The following is a 17,309-nucleotide window of genomic DNA, read 5'->3' as shown; positions in this document are numbered from 1 at the left end:
AAAAAAATAAAGGTGAACCCTTTTATGAATGTGGAGTAGTAAAAGACTTTAACGGAAGCAGAGTGGGGTCAGAGGAGAAGAGATCCTAGTAAATAGCTAGGCAAAACAAAAACAAGGGCTGGGCACAGTGGCTCAAGCCTGTAATCCCAGCACTTTGGGAGGCCGAGGCGGGTGGATTGAAACCAACCTGACCAATATGGTAAAACCCCATCTCTACTAAAAATACAAAAATTAGCCAGGTGTGGTGGTATGCGCCTTAGTCCCAGTTACAAGGAAGGCTGAGACAGGAGAACTGCTTGAACCTGGGAGGCAGAGGCTGCAGTGAGTTGAGATCACACCACTGCACACTCCAGCCTGGGTGACAAAGCAAGGCTCTGTCTTAAAAAAACACACAAAAATACACTTAAATGACAAAAAGCTGGAAAAATTTGCAACTTGGATGACAATGTTGGTTTAATATACTTGATACAAAAGGAGTTCTTGCAAATTATTAAGAACAAGATAAATAAAGCAGAAAAAATGGGAAAAGAATCTGAAAAGGCAAAACAAATACAAATGGTCAGTAAACGTGGAAAGATGCTCAACTCCTTTAATAATCAAATAAATTTAAAAAGAGGAGATACCATTTATTGACTTGAATTTATATTATAAATCAGGAAAATACCCAATACAGTCAGTATTCACAAAAGCATAAGAAATCAGAACACGTATTGCCTAATGCCCTACTATAAATTGGTATTGTTTTTTTCAAAGATTAATTTGCTAATCTGTATCAAAACCTTAAAAATGTAAATCTCTTGATTCAACAATTCTACTTCTAGGAATTTATCCTGAAGGAAATACATAAATGTACAAGGTTGTTACATACATACATACATATATACATATATATATATATATATATATATATATATATACACACACACACACACAATCTTGAAGATAACTACACATCAAATTGAGAACTGAATAAGACATCAACAAAATGAAACAGTAATGCTATTAAAAATTAAGTTATAGGGGGATCACAAGATGGCCGAATAAGAGGCAGCACTGGAAAGCAGCTCCCAGAGAGAGAGAGAGACACACACACACACACACAGAAGCCACGTGGTCTCCACAATTCCAAATGAGGTACCAGGTTCATTTTGTGGGTTTGGTTGGACAATGGGTATAAACCAAATAGGGCAAGTTGAGGCAAGGCGGGGCACTGCCCCACCCAGGTTCCATCTGGAGGACTGGGGGATCTCCCCCTCTGGGACTTCGGTTTGGATACAGTGCTCCACCCAAGACCTCTACAACCCACAGAACAGGAGATCTTCACTGGGCTGAACTGCCTGAATAGGGCAGAACAGCAACTTCTGCTGAAGCCGGGGCAGTCAGCATAGATCTAGGCAGAAACACTGGCTGGCTGATCTGAAAGCCAGAAAGTCAGCTGGATGGATCTACCCTCCCCACAGTGGGAAGGGGAACTGAAAACAGGGAAACAGCCCATACAGCAGGATGGGTCCCCCCTCCACCGCACAAAGCCCAGCAGACTAAAAAAAAAAACTCTTACATCAGAGTTTCGCACCTAGAGAGCAACCAGGAACAGTCAAGGTCAAGCTCAGTGTGGGGAAGGGTGGCCACCATTGCAGAAGTCAGCCTAATTTTCCTGAGTAAATAAAAGATGCAGCAGCTCCACTGAACCTGTGGCAGCCCAGCAGCGCCTCTGCAGGCAAAGGAAAGTCTGCCTCCCCAAGCAGCTACCTGAGATCAAAACTATATAAATCCAATGAGATGGGAAAAAAATAGTGCAAGAAGAATTAAAACATTAAAAAACATAACACCTCTCCCTGACCACAAGATCACAACTCCTCACCAGCAAGGGAACAAAGCTGGATGGAGAACAAATTTGACGAATTGACAGAACCAGGCTTCAAAAGGTGGGTAATAAAAAACTTCTCTGAGTTAAAGGAACATGTTCTAACCCAATGCAAAGAATCTAAAAACCTTGAAAAAAGGTTAGATGAAATGCTAACGAGAATAACCAGTTTAGAGAATAACATAAACGACTTGATGGAGCTGAAAAACACAGCACAAGAACTCTGGAGTATACACAAGTTTCAAAAGCTGAATAGATCAAGCAGAAGAAAGGATATCAGAGATTGAAGATCAATTCAATGAAACAAAACGAGAAGGCAAGAAAAGAGAACAAAGAATGAAGAGAAATGAACAAAGCTTCCAAGAAATATGGGATTATATGAAAAGACCTAATCTACACTTCATCGGTGTACTGAAAGATGACGGGGAGAATGAATCCAAGCTGGAAAACACTCTTCAGTATATTATCCAGGAGAACTTCTCCAACCTTGCAAGGCAGGCCAACATTCAAATACAGGAAATACAGAGAACACCACAGTGATACTCCTGTAGATGAGCAATCACAAGGCACATAATCGTCAGATTCACCAGGGTTAAAATGAAGGAAAAAATACTACGGGCAGCCAGAGAGAAAGGTTGGGTCACCCACAAGGGAAGCACATCAGAGTCACAGTGGATCTCTCGGCAGAAACCCTTCAAGCCAGAAGACAGTGGGGGCCAATATTCAACATCCTTAAAGAAAAGAACTTTCAACCCAGAATTTCACATCCAGCCAAACTAAGCTTCATAAGCGATGGAGAAATAAAATCCTTTATGGACGAGCAATTGCTGAGAGATTCTGTCACTACCAGACCTACCCTACAAGAGCTCCTGAGGGAAGCACTAAACACAGAAAGGAAAAACCAGTACCAGCCACTGCAAAAAAGAACCAAATGGTAAAGACCAATGACGTAATGAAGAAATTATGCCAACCAAAGGCAAAACAACCAACCAGTAGTAAAATAGGAGGATAAAATTCACACATAACAACATTAACATTAAATGTGAATGGACTAAATGCCCCAATCAAAAGACACAGACTGGCAAATTGGATACAAAGCCAAGAACCGTCAGTGTGCTGTATTCAGGAGACCCATCTCACATGCAAAGACACAGACAGACTCAAAATAAAGGGATGGAAGAAGATATGCCAAGCAAATGGAGAGCAAAAAAAAAAAAAAGCAGGGGTAATAATCCTAGTTTCTGATAAAATGGGCTTTAAACAAACAAAAATCAAAAGACACAAATAAGGGCATTACATAATGGTAAAAGTATCAATACAACAAGAACTAACTATCCTAAATATATATGCACCCAATACAGGAGCACCCAGACACATAAAGCAAGTCCTTAATGACCTACAAAGAGACTTAGATTCTCACACAATAATAGTGGGAGATTTTAACACTCCACTGTCAATATCAGACAGACCAATGAGACAGAAAATCAACAAGGAAACCCAGGACTTGAACACAGATCTGAACCAAGTGAACTTAGTAGACATTTATAGAACTCTAAACCCCAAATCCATAGAACATATACTCTTCTCAGCACCACACTGCACTTCCTCTAAAATCAACCACATACTTGGAAGTAAATCACTCCTCAGCAAATGCAAAAGAATGGAAATCATAACAAACAGTCTCTGACCACAGTGCAATCAAATTAGAACTCAGGATTAAGAAACTCACCCAAAACTGCACAATTACATGGAAACTGAACAACTGGCTCCTGAATGTTGACTAGATAAACAATGAAATGAAGGCAGAAATAAAGATGTTCTTCAAAACCAACAAGAATGAAGACACAACATACCAGAATCTCTGGGACACATTTAAAGCAGTGTCTAGAGGGAAATTCATAGCAATAAATGCCCACATGAAGAGCAAGGAAAGGTCTAAAATTGATATCCTATCATCAAAATTGAAAGAGTTAGAGGAGCAAGCTAGCAGAAGACAAGAAATAACTAAGATGAGAGCAGAACTGAAGGAGACAGAGACAAAAAAAAAAAAAAAAAACCCTTCAAAAAAAATCAACAAATCCAGGGGCTGGTTTTTTGAAAAGATCAACAAAATACATAGACTGCTAGCCAGACTAATAGAAAAGAGAGAAGAATCGAATAGATGCAATAAAAAACGATAAAGGGGACATCACTATTGATTCCACAGAAATACAAACTACCATCAGAGATTACTACAAACAACTCTATGCACACAAACCAGTAAATCTGGAAGAAATGAATAAATTCCTGGACACTTGCACTCTCCCACGACTAAATCAGGAAGACACTGAAACTCTGAAAAGACCAATAACAAGGGCTGAAGTTGAGGCAGCAATTAATAGCCTACCAACTAAAAAAAGCCCAGGTCCAGATGGGTCTACAGCTGAATTCTACCAGATGCACAAAGAGGAGCTGGTACTATTCCTTCTGAAACTATTCCAAACAATACAAAAAGAGGAAGTCCTTCCCAACTCATGTTATGAGACCAACATCATCCTAACACCAAAACCAGGCAGTGATGCAACTAAAAAAGAAAACTTCAGGCCAAAATCCATGATGAACATTGATGCAAAAATCTTCAATAAAATACTGGCAAACAGCATGCAACAGCAAACCAAAAGCTTATTCATCATGATCAAGTAGGCTTCATCATGGGGATGCAAGGCTGGTTCAACATACTCAAGTCTATAAATGTAATCCACCACATAAACAGAACCAAAGACAAAAACTACATGATTATCTCAATAGAGGCAGAGAAGGCCTTCAACAAAATTCAACAGCCCTTTATGCTAAAAACTCTCAATAAACTAGGTATCGAAGGAATGTATCACAAAATAATAAAAGCTACTTATGACAAACCCACAGCCAATATCATACTGAACAGGCAAAAACTGGAAGCATTTCCTCTGAAATCTGGCACAAGACAAGGATGCACTCTCTCACTACTCCTATTCAATATAGTATTGGAAGTTCTAGCCAGAGCAATCAGGCAAGAAAAAGAAATAAAGGATATTCAAATAGGAAAAGAGGAAGCCAAATTGTTTCTATTTGCAGATGACATGATTGTATACTTAGAAGACCCCATCATCTCAGCCCAAAATCTCCTGAAACTGATAAGCAAATTCAGCAAAGTATCAGGATATAAAATCAATGTGAAGAAATCACAAGCATTCCTATACACCAATAACAGACAAACAGATAGCCAAATCAAAAGTGAACTCCCATTCACAATTGCTAGCAAGAGAATAAGATACCTAGGAATACAATTAACAAAGGATGTAAAGGACCTCTTCAAGGAGAACTACAAATCACTGCTCAACGAAATAAGAGAGGACACAAACAGATGGAAAAACATTCCATGCTCATGGTTGGGAAGAATGAACATTGTGAAAATGGCCATACTGCCCAAAGTAATTTACAGATTCAACGCTATCCCCATCAAGCTTCCAATGACCTTCTTCATAGAACTGGAAAAAACCACTTCAAACTTCATATGGAACCCAAAAGAGAGCCCGAATAGCCAAAACAATCCTAAGCAAAAAGAACAAACCTGGAGGCTTCATGCTGCCTGACTTAAAACTATACTACAAGGTCACAGTAATCAAAACAGCATGGTACTGGTACCAAAACAGAGACCAGTGGAACAGAACAGAGGCCTCAGAAGCAACACCGTACATCTACAATCATCTGATCTTTGACAAACCTCACAAAATCAAGCAATGGAGAAAGCATTCCCTGTTTAAAAAAATGGTGTTGGAAAAACTGGCTAGCCATGTGCAGAAAGATGAAACTGGACCCCTTCCTGACACCTTACACTAAAATTTACTCCAGATGGGTTAAAGATCTAAACATAAGACCTAACACCATAAAAACCCTAGAAGAAAACCTAGGGCAAAACCATTCAGGACATAGGCGTAGGCAAGGACCTCATGGCTAAAACATCAAAAGCAATGGCAACAAAAGCCAAAATAGACAAATGGGATCTAATTAAACTCCAGAGCTTCTTTACAGCAAAGGAAACAATCATTAGAGTGAACCAGCAACCAACAGAATGGGAAAAAATTTTTGCAATCTACCCATCTGACAAAGGGCTAATATCCAGAATCTACAAAGAACTAAAACAGATTTACAAGAAAAGAAAAAAAACAAGACCATCCAAAAGTGGGCAAAGGATATGAACAGATATTTTACAAAAGAAGACATCTATGAGGCCAACAAACATAACCACACTGAGATACCATCTCACACCAGTTAGAATGGCGATCATTAAAAAATATGGAGACAATAGATGCTGGACAGGATGTGGAGAAATAGGAATAATTTTACACTGTTGGTGGGAGTGCAAATTAGTGCAACCATTGTGGAAGATGGTGTGGTAATTTCTCAAGGACCTAGAAACAGAAATACCATTTGACCCAGCAATCCCATTACTGGGTATATACCCAAAGAATTACAAACTGTTCTATTATAAAAACACACGCACACGTATGTTCATAGTGGTACTGTTTATAATAGCAAAGATCTGGAACCAACCCAAATGTCCATCAACAATAGATTGGATAAAGAAAATGTGGCACATATATGCCATGGAATACTACACAGCCATAAAAAACGATGAGTTCGTGTCCTTCATAGCGACATGGATGAATTTGGAAATCATCTTTCTCAGCAAACTGACACAAGAACAGAAAACCAAACACCACATGGTATCACTCATAGGCAGGTGCTGAACAATTAGAACACATGGACACAGGTAGGGGAGCATTACACACTGCAGACATTTAGAGGTGGGGAGGGTAGGGAGAAATAACGTGGGGAGAAATACCAGATATAGTGATGGGGGGAGGAAGGCAGCAAACCACCTTGCCATGTATGTACCTATGCAATAATCCTGCATGATCTGCACATGTACCCCAGAACCTAAAGTACGATAAAAACAAAAAACAAACAAAAAAAAATTAAGTTATAAAAGTATGTCTATCAATATGGAAATATATTCATGACATATTGTTACAAAACATATACACATACACATATGCCCAGAAAATCACCTAGAAAGATGTGGACTGGTGTTTAATACTGGACAGTGGAAAGATTTTAATATTAACTTTTATGTTTTTCACTATTTACATATTTTTCTACTATGATTATGTGTAACTTGTACAAGTTTTTAAAACCTTTAAAAATGGATTGTTTTCCATTTTACATATTATATACTTTACATACTATTTAATAGAAAATGTACAACTGTTGGACTTATTTCAAATAAATGCAATTTATTTAAATTATTACATATTTAGGGTAAGACAGAAGAGTATAATGCACTTAGTCTAGGAACCCAAGTTCTGATTTTGGCTCGGCCTGTTGCCAGGTGATCTTTAGGAAGTCGTTTAACCTTTATCTTGGATTCCTCATGCATTAAATGAGATGATTGTAAAAATCAAATTGAATAATAAATGTGTAGCCATTTTAAAAAGACATCAAATGTTATTTTTGTGCCCCTGGTGGTATTTTGTATTAAAACATCCTGTTACTTGTTAATTTAGGAATACATAGATGAGTAATTATGATTTAATTATTTCATTTATCAAATAAACCAGCAGGACAGAAATATCTAATGACCACATGAACAATCTCTCAAGAGATACAGAATAACCAGCAATCCTACATGTAAACATTATTTGTCTTGGCTCCAAGTCCATAATAGGTAGATTATTAATATCTAATTTCTGTAGTTTATTAACAGAAATAGAATTTGCTCTGTGGAGAAATAACCTCACTTCTCATATGTACAGCAAAACAGGCTTCTAATTTTAGTAATGGGAAAGTTAAGGCAGTACTAATCTTCCCATGACCTTCTTTCCCACACCTTTCCCTCCTTTTTCTAATTTCATTCAAACTACAAAAGAACCAGAGAAGTTAAGGCATGAAGATTCCCCGCTTGACTCTCACTCTGCGTCTATAGTCCTAACACAGAATTCACCTGCTGAGATCATGTAGCTGCCTGCTCTGACTTAATCCTCCAGTGTCTGTGATTTCTCCATGCAGTAGAAACAAAATGTCAATGACCAATTGGAATTTTCCCTAAAAACAAAATACTGGCATTCAGCTGAATCAGACACTTCTTTTTTTAAATGGAGTCTCACTCTGTCGCCCAGGCTGGAGTGCAGTGACACAATCCTGGCTCATTGCAACCTCCACCTCCTGGTTCAAGTGATTCTGTCTCAGCCTCCTGCATATCTGGGACTAAAGGTGTGTGCAACCACACCTAGCTAATTTTTGTATTTTAAATTTTGTATTTTTGCCATGTTGGCCAGGCTGGTCTCAAACTCCTGACCTCAGGTGATCCACCCACCTCAGTCTCCCAAAATGCTGGGATTACAGGTATGAGTCACTGCACCCAGCCAATCAGCATGCATTTTTAAGCAGTTTATACAGGGTAAACTAATTCCGAAGAGGTCATTCAAACTGTTTCAAGACAAACAACCTCAGTGATAATATTATTAGTGGATGAATTTTCATCCTGTATCAAAAGCCACTTAGTATGAAAATCTCACCTGGTATCTGTCTATCCATCCCTCACAAGTACTAATACTTCATGATTACCAAACCATGCTTGCAACATGATACAAGGAAAAGAATAAAATAAAGAAGCACCCAGAGCCTTCTGCCTGGAGAGATTATCAGTTATTTTTTGTCTGTCTTAGAAAACCTTCTGCCTGGGCATTCCATCTTTTTAGCAAACCTGGTATTCATTATCCACGCTTGTTGGTGTTCTGTAGTACAATTCTGAGGTTGCCCTGGGGCCATCCCTCTGAACATAGACTTGCCCTGTGACATAGAAATCCAGGCAACTGGCCATATCTTTCATTGGTAGTGGGTGAGGAGAAAGGAGCAGAGCTTGAAGTGAAGCAGGAAATTGTACAACATGAACATTTCAGGTTCACTGACATTGACATCATGCCTAACGTGCCTAGGTACTGCAAGATGAGATAGTCAGCAAACCATTTTCAAATTTTGCCAGACCTCTTCGTCATGTTTGATTCCTAAATATGCTTTTGGCTTATTATCTGTAGTATAATTTTATAGTCATAGAGTTTATAAAGTAAAATGTACTAACCCAAAAGCTAGAAGACGACAAGAAATAAGATCAGAGAAGAATTAAAGGAGATAAGAGACATGAAAAACTCTCCAAAAAAAAAAAAAAAGAATCAATGAATCCAGGAGCTGGTTTTTTGAAAAAATTAACAAAATAGACTGCTAGCTAGACTTATAAAGAAGTAAAGAGAGAGGAATCAAAGAGATACAATAAAAAATGAAAAAGGGGATATGACCACTGACCCCACAGAAATACAAACTAGCATCAGAGAATACTATAAACACCTCTACACAAATAAACTAGAAAAGCTAGGAGAAATGGATAAATTCCTGGACACATACACCCTCCTAAGACTAAGCCAGGAAGAAGTTGAATCCCTGAAGAGACAAATAACAAGTTCTGAAATCGAGGCAATAATTAATAACCTACCAACCAAGAAAACCCCAGGACCAGATGGAGTCACAGCTGAATTCTACCAGAGGTATAAAGAGGAGCTGGTATTATTCCTTCTGAAACTACTCCAAACAATTGAAAAGGAGGGACTTCTAACTCATTTTATGAAGCCAGCATCATCCTGATACCAAAACCAGGAAGAGACACAACTAAAAAAGAAAACTTCAGGGCAATATTCCTGATGAACATTGATGCAAAAATTCTCAATAAAATACTGGCAAACCAAATCCAGCAGCACATCAAAAAATTTGTCCATCTCAATCAAGTTGGCATCATCCCTAGGATGCAAGCCTGGTTCAACATATGCAAATCAATAAACGTAATCTATCACATAAACAGAACCAATGACAAAAATCACGTGATTATCTCAACAGATGCAGAAAAGGCCTTTGATAAAATTCAACATCTGTTGATGTTAAAAATTCTCAATAAACTAAGTATTGATGGAATACATCTCAAAATAATAAGAGGTATTTATGACAAACCCACAGCCAATATCATATTGAATGGGCAAAAGGTGGAATCATTCCTCTTGAAAACCAGTACAAGACATGGATGCCCTCTCTCACCACTCCTATTCAACATAATATTGGAAGTTCTGGCCAGGGCAGTCAGGTAAGAGAAAGAGATAAAAGGTATTCAAATAGGAGGAGAGGAAGTCAAATTGTTTCTGTTTTTAGATGTTATGACTGTATATTTAGAAAATCCCATTATCTGAGTCCACAAACTTCTAAAAGTGATAAGCAACTTCAGCAAAGTCTCAGGATACAAAACCAATGTGCAAAAATCACAAGCATCCCTTTATATCAACAATAGACAAGCAGAGTCAAAACATGAATGAACTCTCATTCACAATCACTATAGAGAGAATAAAATACTTGAGAATATAGCTAACAAGGGATGTGAAGGACCTCTTCAAGGAGAACTACAAACCACTGCTCAAGAAAATAAGAGGAACAAATAAATGGAAAAAATTACATCCTCATGGATATAGGAAGAATCAATATCCTGAAAATGGCCATATTGCCTAAAGTAATTTATAGATTCAATGCTATTCCCATCAAACTATCACTGACACTCTTCACAGAATTAGAAAAAATTATTTTAAATGTCATACAAAATCAAAGAAGACCCCGTATAGCGAAGACAATCCTAAGCAAAAAGAACAAAACTGGAGGCATCACATTACCTGACTATACTCCAAGGCTGCAGTAACCAAGGCAGCATGGTATTGGTATCAAAACAGACATATATACTAATGGAGCAGAACAGAGACCTCAGAAATAATGCCACATATCTTACAACCATCTGATCTTTGACAAACCTGACAAAAAACAAGCAATGTGGAAAGCATCTCCTATTCAGTAAATGGTGCTGGGAAAACTAGCTAGGCGTTCGCAGAAAACAGGACCCCTTCCTTACACCTTATACAAAAATTAACTGAAGATGGATTAAAGATTTAAATGTAAAACCCAAAACCATAACAACCCTGTAAGAAAACCTAGGCAATACCATTCAGGACACAGGCATGGGCAAAGACTTCGTGACAAAAATGCCAAAAGCAATTGCAACAAAAGCCAAAGCTGACAAATGGGATCTAATTAAAGAGCTCTGTAAAGCAAAAGAAACTATCATCAGAGTGAAATGGCAACCTACAGAATGTGAGAAAATTTTTGCAATCTACCCATCTGACAAAGGTCTAATATCCAGAATTTACAAGGAGCTTAAACAAATTTACAAGGAAAAAACAACTCCATCCAAAAGTGGGCAAAGGATAAGAACAGACACGTCTCAAGACATTTATATGGCCAACATATGAAAAAAAGCTCAACATCCCCAATCATCAGAGAAATGCAAATCAAAATCACAGTGAGATACCATCTCACACCAGTAAGAATGGTGTTTATTAAAAAGTCAGGAAACAACAGATGCTGGCAAGGCTGTGGAGAATAGGAATGCTTTTATACTGCTGGTGGAAATGTAAATTAATTCAACCATTCTGGAAGATAGTAAGGTGATGCCTCAAGGATCTAGAGGCAAAAGTACCATTTGACCCAGCAATCCCATTACTGGGTATATGCCCAAAGGAATATAAATCATTCTACTACAAAGACAAATGCACACGTATGTTTATTGTAGCACTATTTACAACAGCAAAGTCATGGAACCAACCCAAATGACAATCGATGACAGACTGGATAAAGAAAATGTGGCACATATATACCATGGGATACTACACAGCCATAAGAAGGAATGAGAGAGATCATGTCCTTTGCAAGGACATGGTCATGAAGCTGGAAGCCATCATCCTCAGCAAAGTAACACAGGAACAGAAAACCAAACCACGCATGTTCTCATTCATAAGTGGGAACTGAATAATGAGAAAATATGAACACGGAGAGGAGGACAACACTTACCAGCACCTGTTGAGGGGTGGGGAGTGAGCGGAGAAAACTTAAGAGGATAGATCAATAGGTGCAGCAAACCACACGGCACACCTATACCGATTTAACAAACCTGCACATTCTGCACATGTATCCCATATTTGTTTTTTTTTTTTTAAGAAGAAGAAATTTTTTAAAAAATCATAAAGAACAGTAAAAAGTACATGGGGCTTTCTGTAACTTTCATTAACCATTTTTTTCTTTAGTTTTCCCTTAAGAATCTAGCAAAGGAATACCTGAAGAAAGCTTTCACAAACTGCTATAGGCTCCTCTGCGTAACACATGGTAAAAGAAGTGTCATGAAGTTCAGGCTATCTGGTACCATCCCATGATCTTCATTTGAGTAACCAACCCATCATCTTCATTTGTGTAACCATGCTGGTTCAATGGTACCAGTGCTTCACTGCTAAAACAAGATAGCTAAGCATGACCAGTGTAATGGCTGAGTATTGCTGGGCTTTTCTCAGCAGCCCTGGCAACTTGAGACTTAAGACTCAGTGTCAGTGAGGTTTCAGAGAGCTCCCAAATAAGAACTTGCCTTTTGTGCAGTGTCTCCATCCATGGCTAAAGAGCCTCCAGATCAACCACTGTTATTTCTATAAGCATAGGCAATCTAGTCCTTAGAAAGACCTGCAGCTGGGTTTTACAATAAGATGGCTATTAGGGAGGAAGATTTTTGGAGCTGAGTGGGACATTCTTACTGGTGTATCTGAACACGTGTCTGGTCACAAATGGAGACTAGACTTGGTGCTCTCTGTGCCCCTTGCTCTCTTTGTCTCATGTTCACATAAAACATTGCTTAAAAACAAAGTCAAGCTAGGCCTCAGGGAGATATGTTGCTGGGGTGCTGTCTAGTCCTCCCACTATATCATATTCCTAGCATCCTTACAGGAACATCCTACAAGCCCCACCAGACTATCAAATTGAAGCTACCAAGAGTCCTCTCATGTGACTTCATACACTGATCACCCAGCACGGCTCTGATGATATAAGCTGTCACTTATTTGCAAGTGAACTAACTGAATGTCAAGATCAGTTGTTTGTGGTCTTGCCATCTGATGTCAGACTTAGCTCACAGGAGCTACTCATTGAAATCATTTAGGAAGCCAAATAAGATGTATAGCAAGTCAAAACCCCCACCAGGAGGAAGGGAAGACATGACCCATTTTCTGCAAACCTTTGCTTTAGTTTGGTATTCTTCTTTGAGAGTCTTCAATCAGGATTACAACTGGCTTGAATCCTGCTCATTTTAGTATAAGTGTATAACTTGCTATGTGATACTGTATAGTGTGGACAGCAAGACAAAAGGGCATATTTCCAATCTTCTCTACAAAAGAGGAACTAGCCAGAACCAGCTGCCAAAATTGCTGAAATAGCCAGTGACAGTCATCCCACAGCTACCAAGCAGTGCCTGAGATCATCATGTTCTCCTCTATTTTCTTCTCTCTGCCCTGCTTTGTTTTCCTTGTGCCTAAATCTTAGACCTAGCCATCTAGAAAACTTGCTCAGTTCCACTGGCTACAACTTCAGAATAAAAGAAAATGACAATCCCTACTAATCTAAAGCATTATTTTCATGACTTATTCTAGAATCCCAGAACAAGGCTCACGTTCAGAGCAGGTTGTGTTAACAAGCACAAAATTGTACATAATAAATGTACACAATGAACTTACCATTGACATTAATCAATGAGAGAATATTGTCCTGGTGATCAAGGAGGCGCTTAACTTCAAGAATATCCCATTCTAGTGATACTTCTGTGGGTGCCACCAACCTGAAAATTACTTAACAAAAAAGACAGATGTAATTTTATTACAGTGCTCAAAGAGGATAAAATACTACTCCTGCTTTAAAGCAAGTATTTCATTAAGTGAAAAATACCTACCATACTGAAAAACCCATCTCCAAAAAAAAAAAGTCTTATTCATACTACTTTAAACTGTTTCTTTTAAATGCTTGAGATTTTCTACTAAAACCATACTGAATGTATCCTGAGAACCCTCTTCCTCTATTGACTTTTCCAAACACTGAAGCTTCCATTCTCTCTAGGATTTCAATGCATGTCTGGCTATCTCAGCTTACTCCCTCCCTAGCCAGTGACTAGCCCACATGCCTGAATCACCTCCACATCAGCTTTCTCTACTCATGTCCCCACGCCAGTAAGCACTGCTACAGAATAAGCTGCAAATCAAAGCTTAACTTCAACTCAGTGAAGACATCAGTAGCTTCTTTTTAAAAAAGTTTTTGATTCCTAGGCATATACCATTAAATTATAAATTCTCTGAGTATGTCTTATAATTTTTATACATCATAGTTCTTCTGACTATAGTAATGTTCAATGTGTTGCTTTACTCATTATCTGACTTTAACAAATAGTTTTAAAGCAGTATAAATCCTAACTTTAATCAATACAGAAAACCCATAATAAAATCCACTGATGTGATTCAATTGACAACATTTTCTAAACATTTATCTTCTGGGAACTCTAGATACCAAATGTGAATAAGGCCCAGTCACAAATGCTCAGTCTAGAGTGAGAGTGGGACTTGTTTATAAACAGGCTTAACATCAATATACTGAGTGCTTTAATATACCACTGAACCAACTGCTGTGGATATTCAAAGATTGGGATGACTAACATCTGAGAAGTGAAAAGTCTCAAAGATCATGTCCTTTTCAAATTACTAAAGTATCTCTTCTTTCTCATATTTCTCTCTGGAAGATAGGTCATGCCATGCTTCTTTTTGTGTCTCTGACAGTATTTTACCAAACCACAAACCTCTAACAAGGTTATTTAATCCTGACAGCCACTCATGTTCAAACTGGTTGTCAAAAGAAGGTTTTTCAGTCAATGGAAAAGAGAACTATCTGATATTATCAGTGTTGTGGGAAATTCTACCTTAATTGGAATACTACCAAGTGATCTTGAAATTGGAATTTTGGAATAACAAGCAATATACTGTTTAACCAAGCTAACATACTGATTAAAATACTGATGAGAAAAAGAAACTTCAACAATCTCTGTATCACTTCAACAATGCCAAGAAGCCAAGACTGGGGTACATGCAGGTGTCCCTTAAAGAAAAAACTAATCAGTCCTTCCAGCATGCGTATACAATTCTAGTTCAAATATATATAAAAAGAAAAAATTCATACTCACTCAGTTCTTTGCCAGCTGCTGCCACAACACAGTTCTTAGGTATTTCAACCAAAGCACTAATACCTCCAAAAACATACAAAACAAAGGTCAAATTATTTCTTTTTACATTATTTCAAAAAAAAAAAATTCTCAGTTTTATGTCAGTCGTTTTCCATAAAGAAGATAAAGCACACAGAACTGGCTCCACACATACTTCCTTACTTGCTTACTTATAAAAATGATTTTGTTAAATGTAAGTTTCTTAGACTTTGGAAGACATTACTGATTTATTAAGAGCAGAAAAGGGTTTTTTTTTTTTTTAACTATTGTGGTAGAGTGGTAGATTCAGCTATTCAAACTTATTTACCAGGGATCTCTTAAGATAATCACCATCACCCATTTACAAGATGGCTAGCTGAAAAGGGATGTAAAATTGGGGTTTTCCCTCATATACATTTAAGAACCCTGAGCAGGCTCCCTGCCACTGAATCAACTAGCTAACAGTTAGCAGCTAAGAAAGCGGCCTTCAAATAGCATATCTGTAATCCACTAATACATGTACCAATTTTCTTCTATTATTGAAATACTCAGATTCAACATTCTAACACATTTCACTTATTTAGATAAAGAGGTCTGAGTATCTTTTCATAGCCAAATCATATTTTAAGGTAACTATATTTTAGGGTAACTATAACTTCTATAAGGTATGTTACCATTTTACTTCTGTTGGCATGAATGAAAGAGTTGATATATTAGAACCACCACGTGTTGGCAAAAAAAAAAAAAACAACTGTTTAATTTTTCCATTGTGATATATATGTAATTTATATATATGCAAGTGTGGAAAATGGTCTACTCATTTGCTTATCTTTCCCATCCATCAAAGTACTAACTGTTGTGATTTTGAATAGTATTTCTGGCCAATACAAAACCTACTTTTGTACTGGCCAGAAATACTATTCAAAATCACAACAGTTATTTTCCCATATACAAGGAGGAGGAAACAGTGCTGCAATGAAGGTGAAAGAATAGTACAGAGAAGGCAGAGGAGATGGGAGAGCAGCAAGGTGGGTAGCAAGAGAATTCTAAATGTAGCAAACAGCGTGTTTAAAATCTTTCACTAAATTATTTTGAAAATACTAGAAGCCCAACAATCCAGAAGTAGCAATCTAATATTCAGCATCACAGAACATACAGCTGGAAAGGACATGGGTGCCCTGCCATCCAGTCCAGGGCTCCTTCCATTGTTTCACATTGACTGAGATTATCTTTGCTTATTTCCAAACACAGAATAACAGCGTGTAGAAGCTCTACCAGCCCATAAATCAAGCAGGGCTTATGAAAGGACATAATGACATAAGGGTCTAATAACACTATTAATGATCTGGCCTCTAGTAATTTGGAAAACCCAAATGACCAATAGCTCACCAATGGTAACCCATGGTCTTTTTAAGGCTTTCCCATAGATTCCCTCAAAGCCTTCTGTTAACTCTTGAGACACTGATAAACAGCAATACTGTGATTACTTAATGTATAGACTCAAAGAAAACTTGCAAAAGAAAGGGAGACTGCAATAAGAGGTGGCTATTTCCAGGAACACACCGAAGATGTTTTTCAGCCCCAATTTCAACATTCTACAATATAACTTTATTAAAATAAAATTTACAAACACCACTGGCTAATAAAAGAGAGAGGAAAATGAACATAAAATTATATACTTCATGATAATAGTAAACAGGGAAATGTATTCCAGATTCGAGCAAGACTGTTAGTAATCAAATGCTGAACTGAGTGGTTAAATGTAAACCTTAGCAATGTATGGATTTAGTTTTCCTAAGTCATTATTTTTCTGATGCTTTATCATAACTATATGGAGCTCAGCTAGCTCTTATTAACTAAATTAAACTCTCAGGGCTCCTGCTACCACTGAAATGTCAACAATATGCACAATAATGTTCCTTCTAGGAGACCCATAGGCCCATTTGACTACTTTTAGAAATAACAATAGTTAATAGTGTAACTTCAAGGTTGTTATGAAAACTTATTTATATTTCAATATTTTTACTCTAAAAATGGAATTTATTTTTTAAGATCCTTGGTATAAAAATTTAAACTGATTTATTTTTTTCCTGTTGAAACCAAAAGCGTATGTACACAGAATTCTGAGAAAATGAAACCTTATCAGTAAGCTTGCACATGTATAAACTTTTTGGTAAGGACAATTATAAAAAGAGGTAATCCTTAGGAATCTATTCAAAGTTAATGACCCCA

The 17,309-nt window shown here is 37.5% G+C and overlaps 1 protein-coding gene across 2 annotated transcripts in view; it reads right to left on the bottom strand.

The window, feature by feature from the left end:
* The window catches only part of WDR41 (WD repeat domain 41), a 59,950-nt gene that overhangs the window by 10,928 nt on the left and 31,713 nt on the right, over window positions 1-17,309 (bottom strand). For both annotated transcript variants that reach the window (XM_008991907.5, XM_008991909.5), the window contains exons 7-8: window positions 15,060-15,122; window positions 13,573-13,683 (exon numbers count right to left, since the gene is read on the bottom strand). In XM_008991907.5, coding sequence (XP_008990155.1) covers window positions 13,573-13,683; window positions 15,060-15,122 — 174 coding nt within the window. The remainder of the gene's footprint in view (window positions 1-13,572; window positions 13,684-15,059; window positions 15,123-17,309) is intronic.

The sequence above is a fragment of the Callithrix jacchus genome, chromosome 2, assembly GCF_049354715.1.
Source record: "Callithrix jacchus isolate 240 chromosome 2, calJac240_pri, whole genome shotgun sequence".
Classification (NCBI taxonomy): domain Eukaryota; kingdom Metazoa; phylum Chordata; class Mammalia; order Primates; family Cebidae; genus Callithrix; species Callithrix jacchus.
Note: the sequence above shows the minus strand (reverse complement) of the source record. Positions and strands in the feature narration are given on the sequence as shown.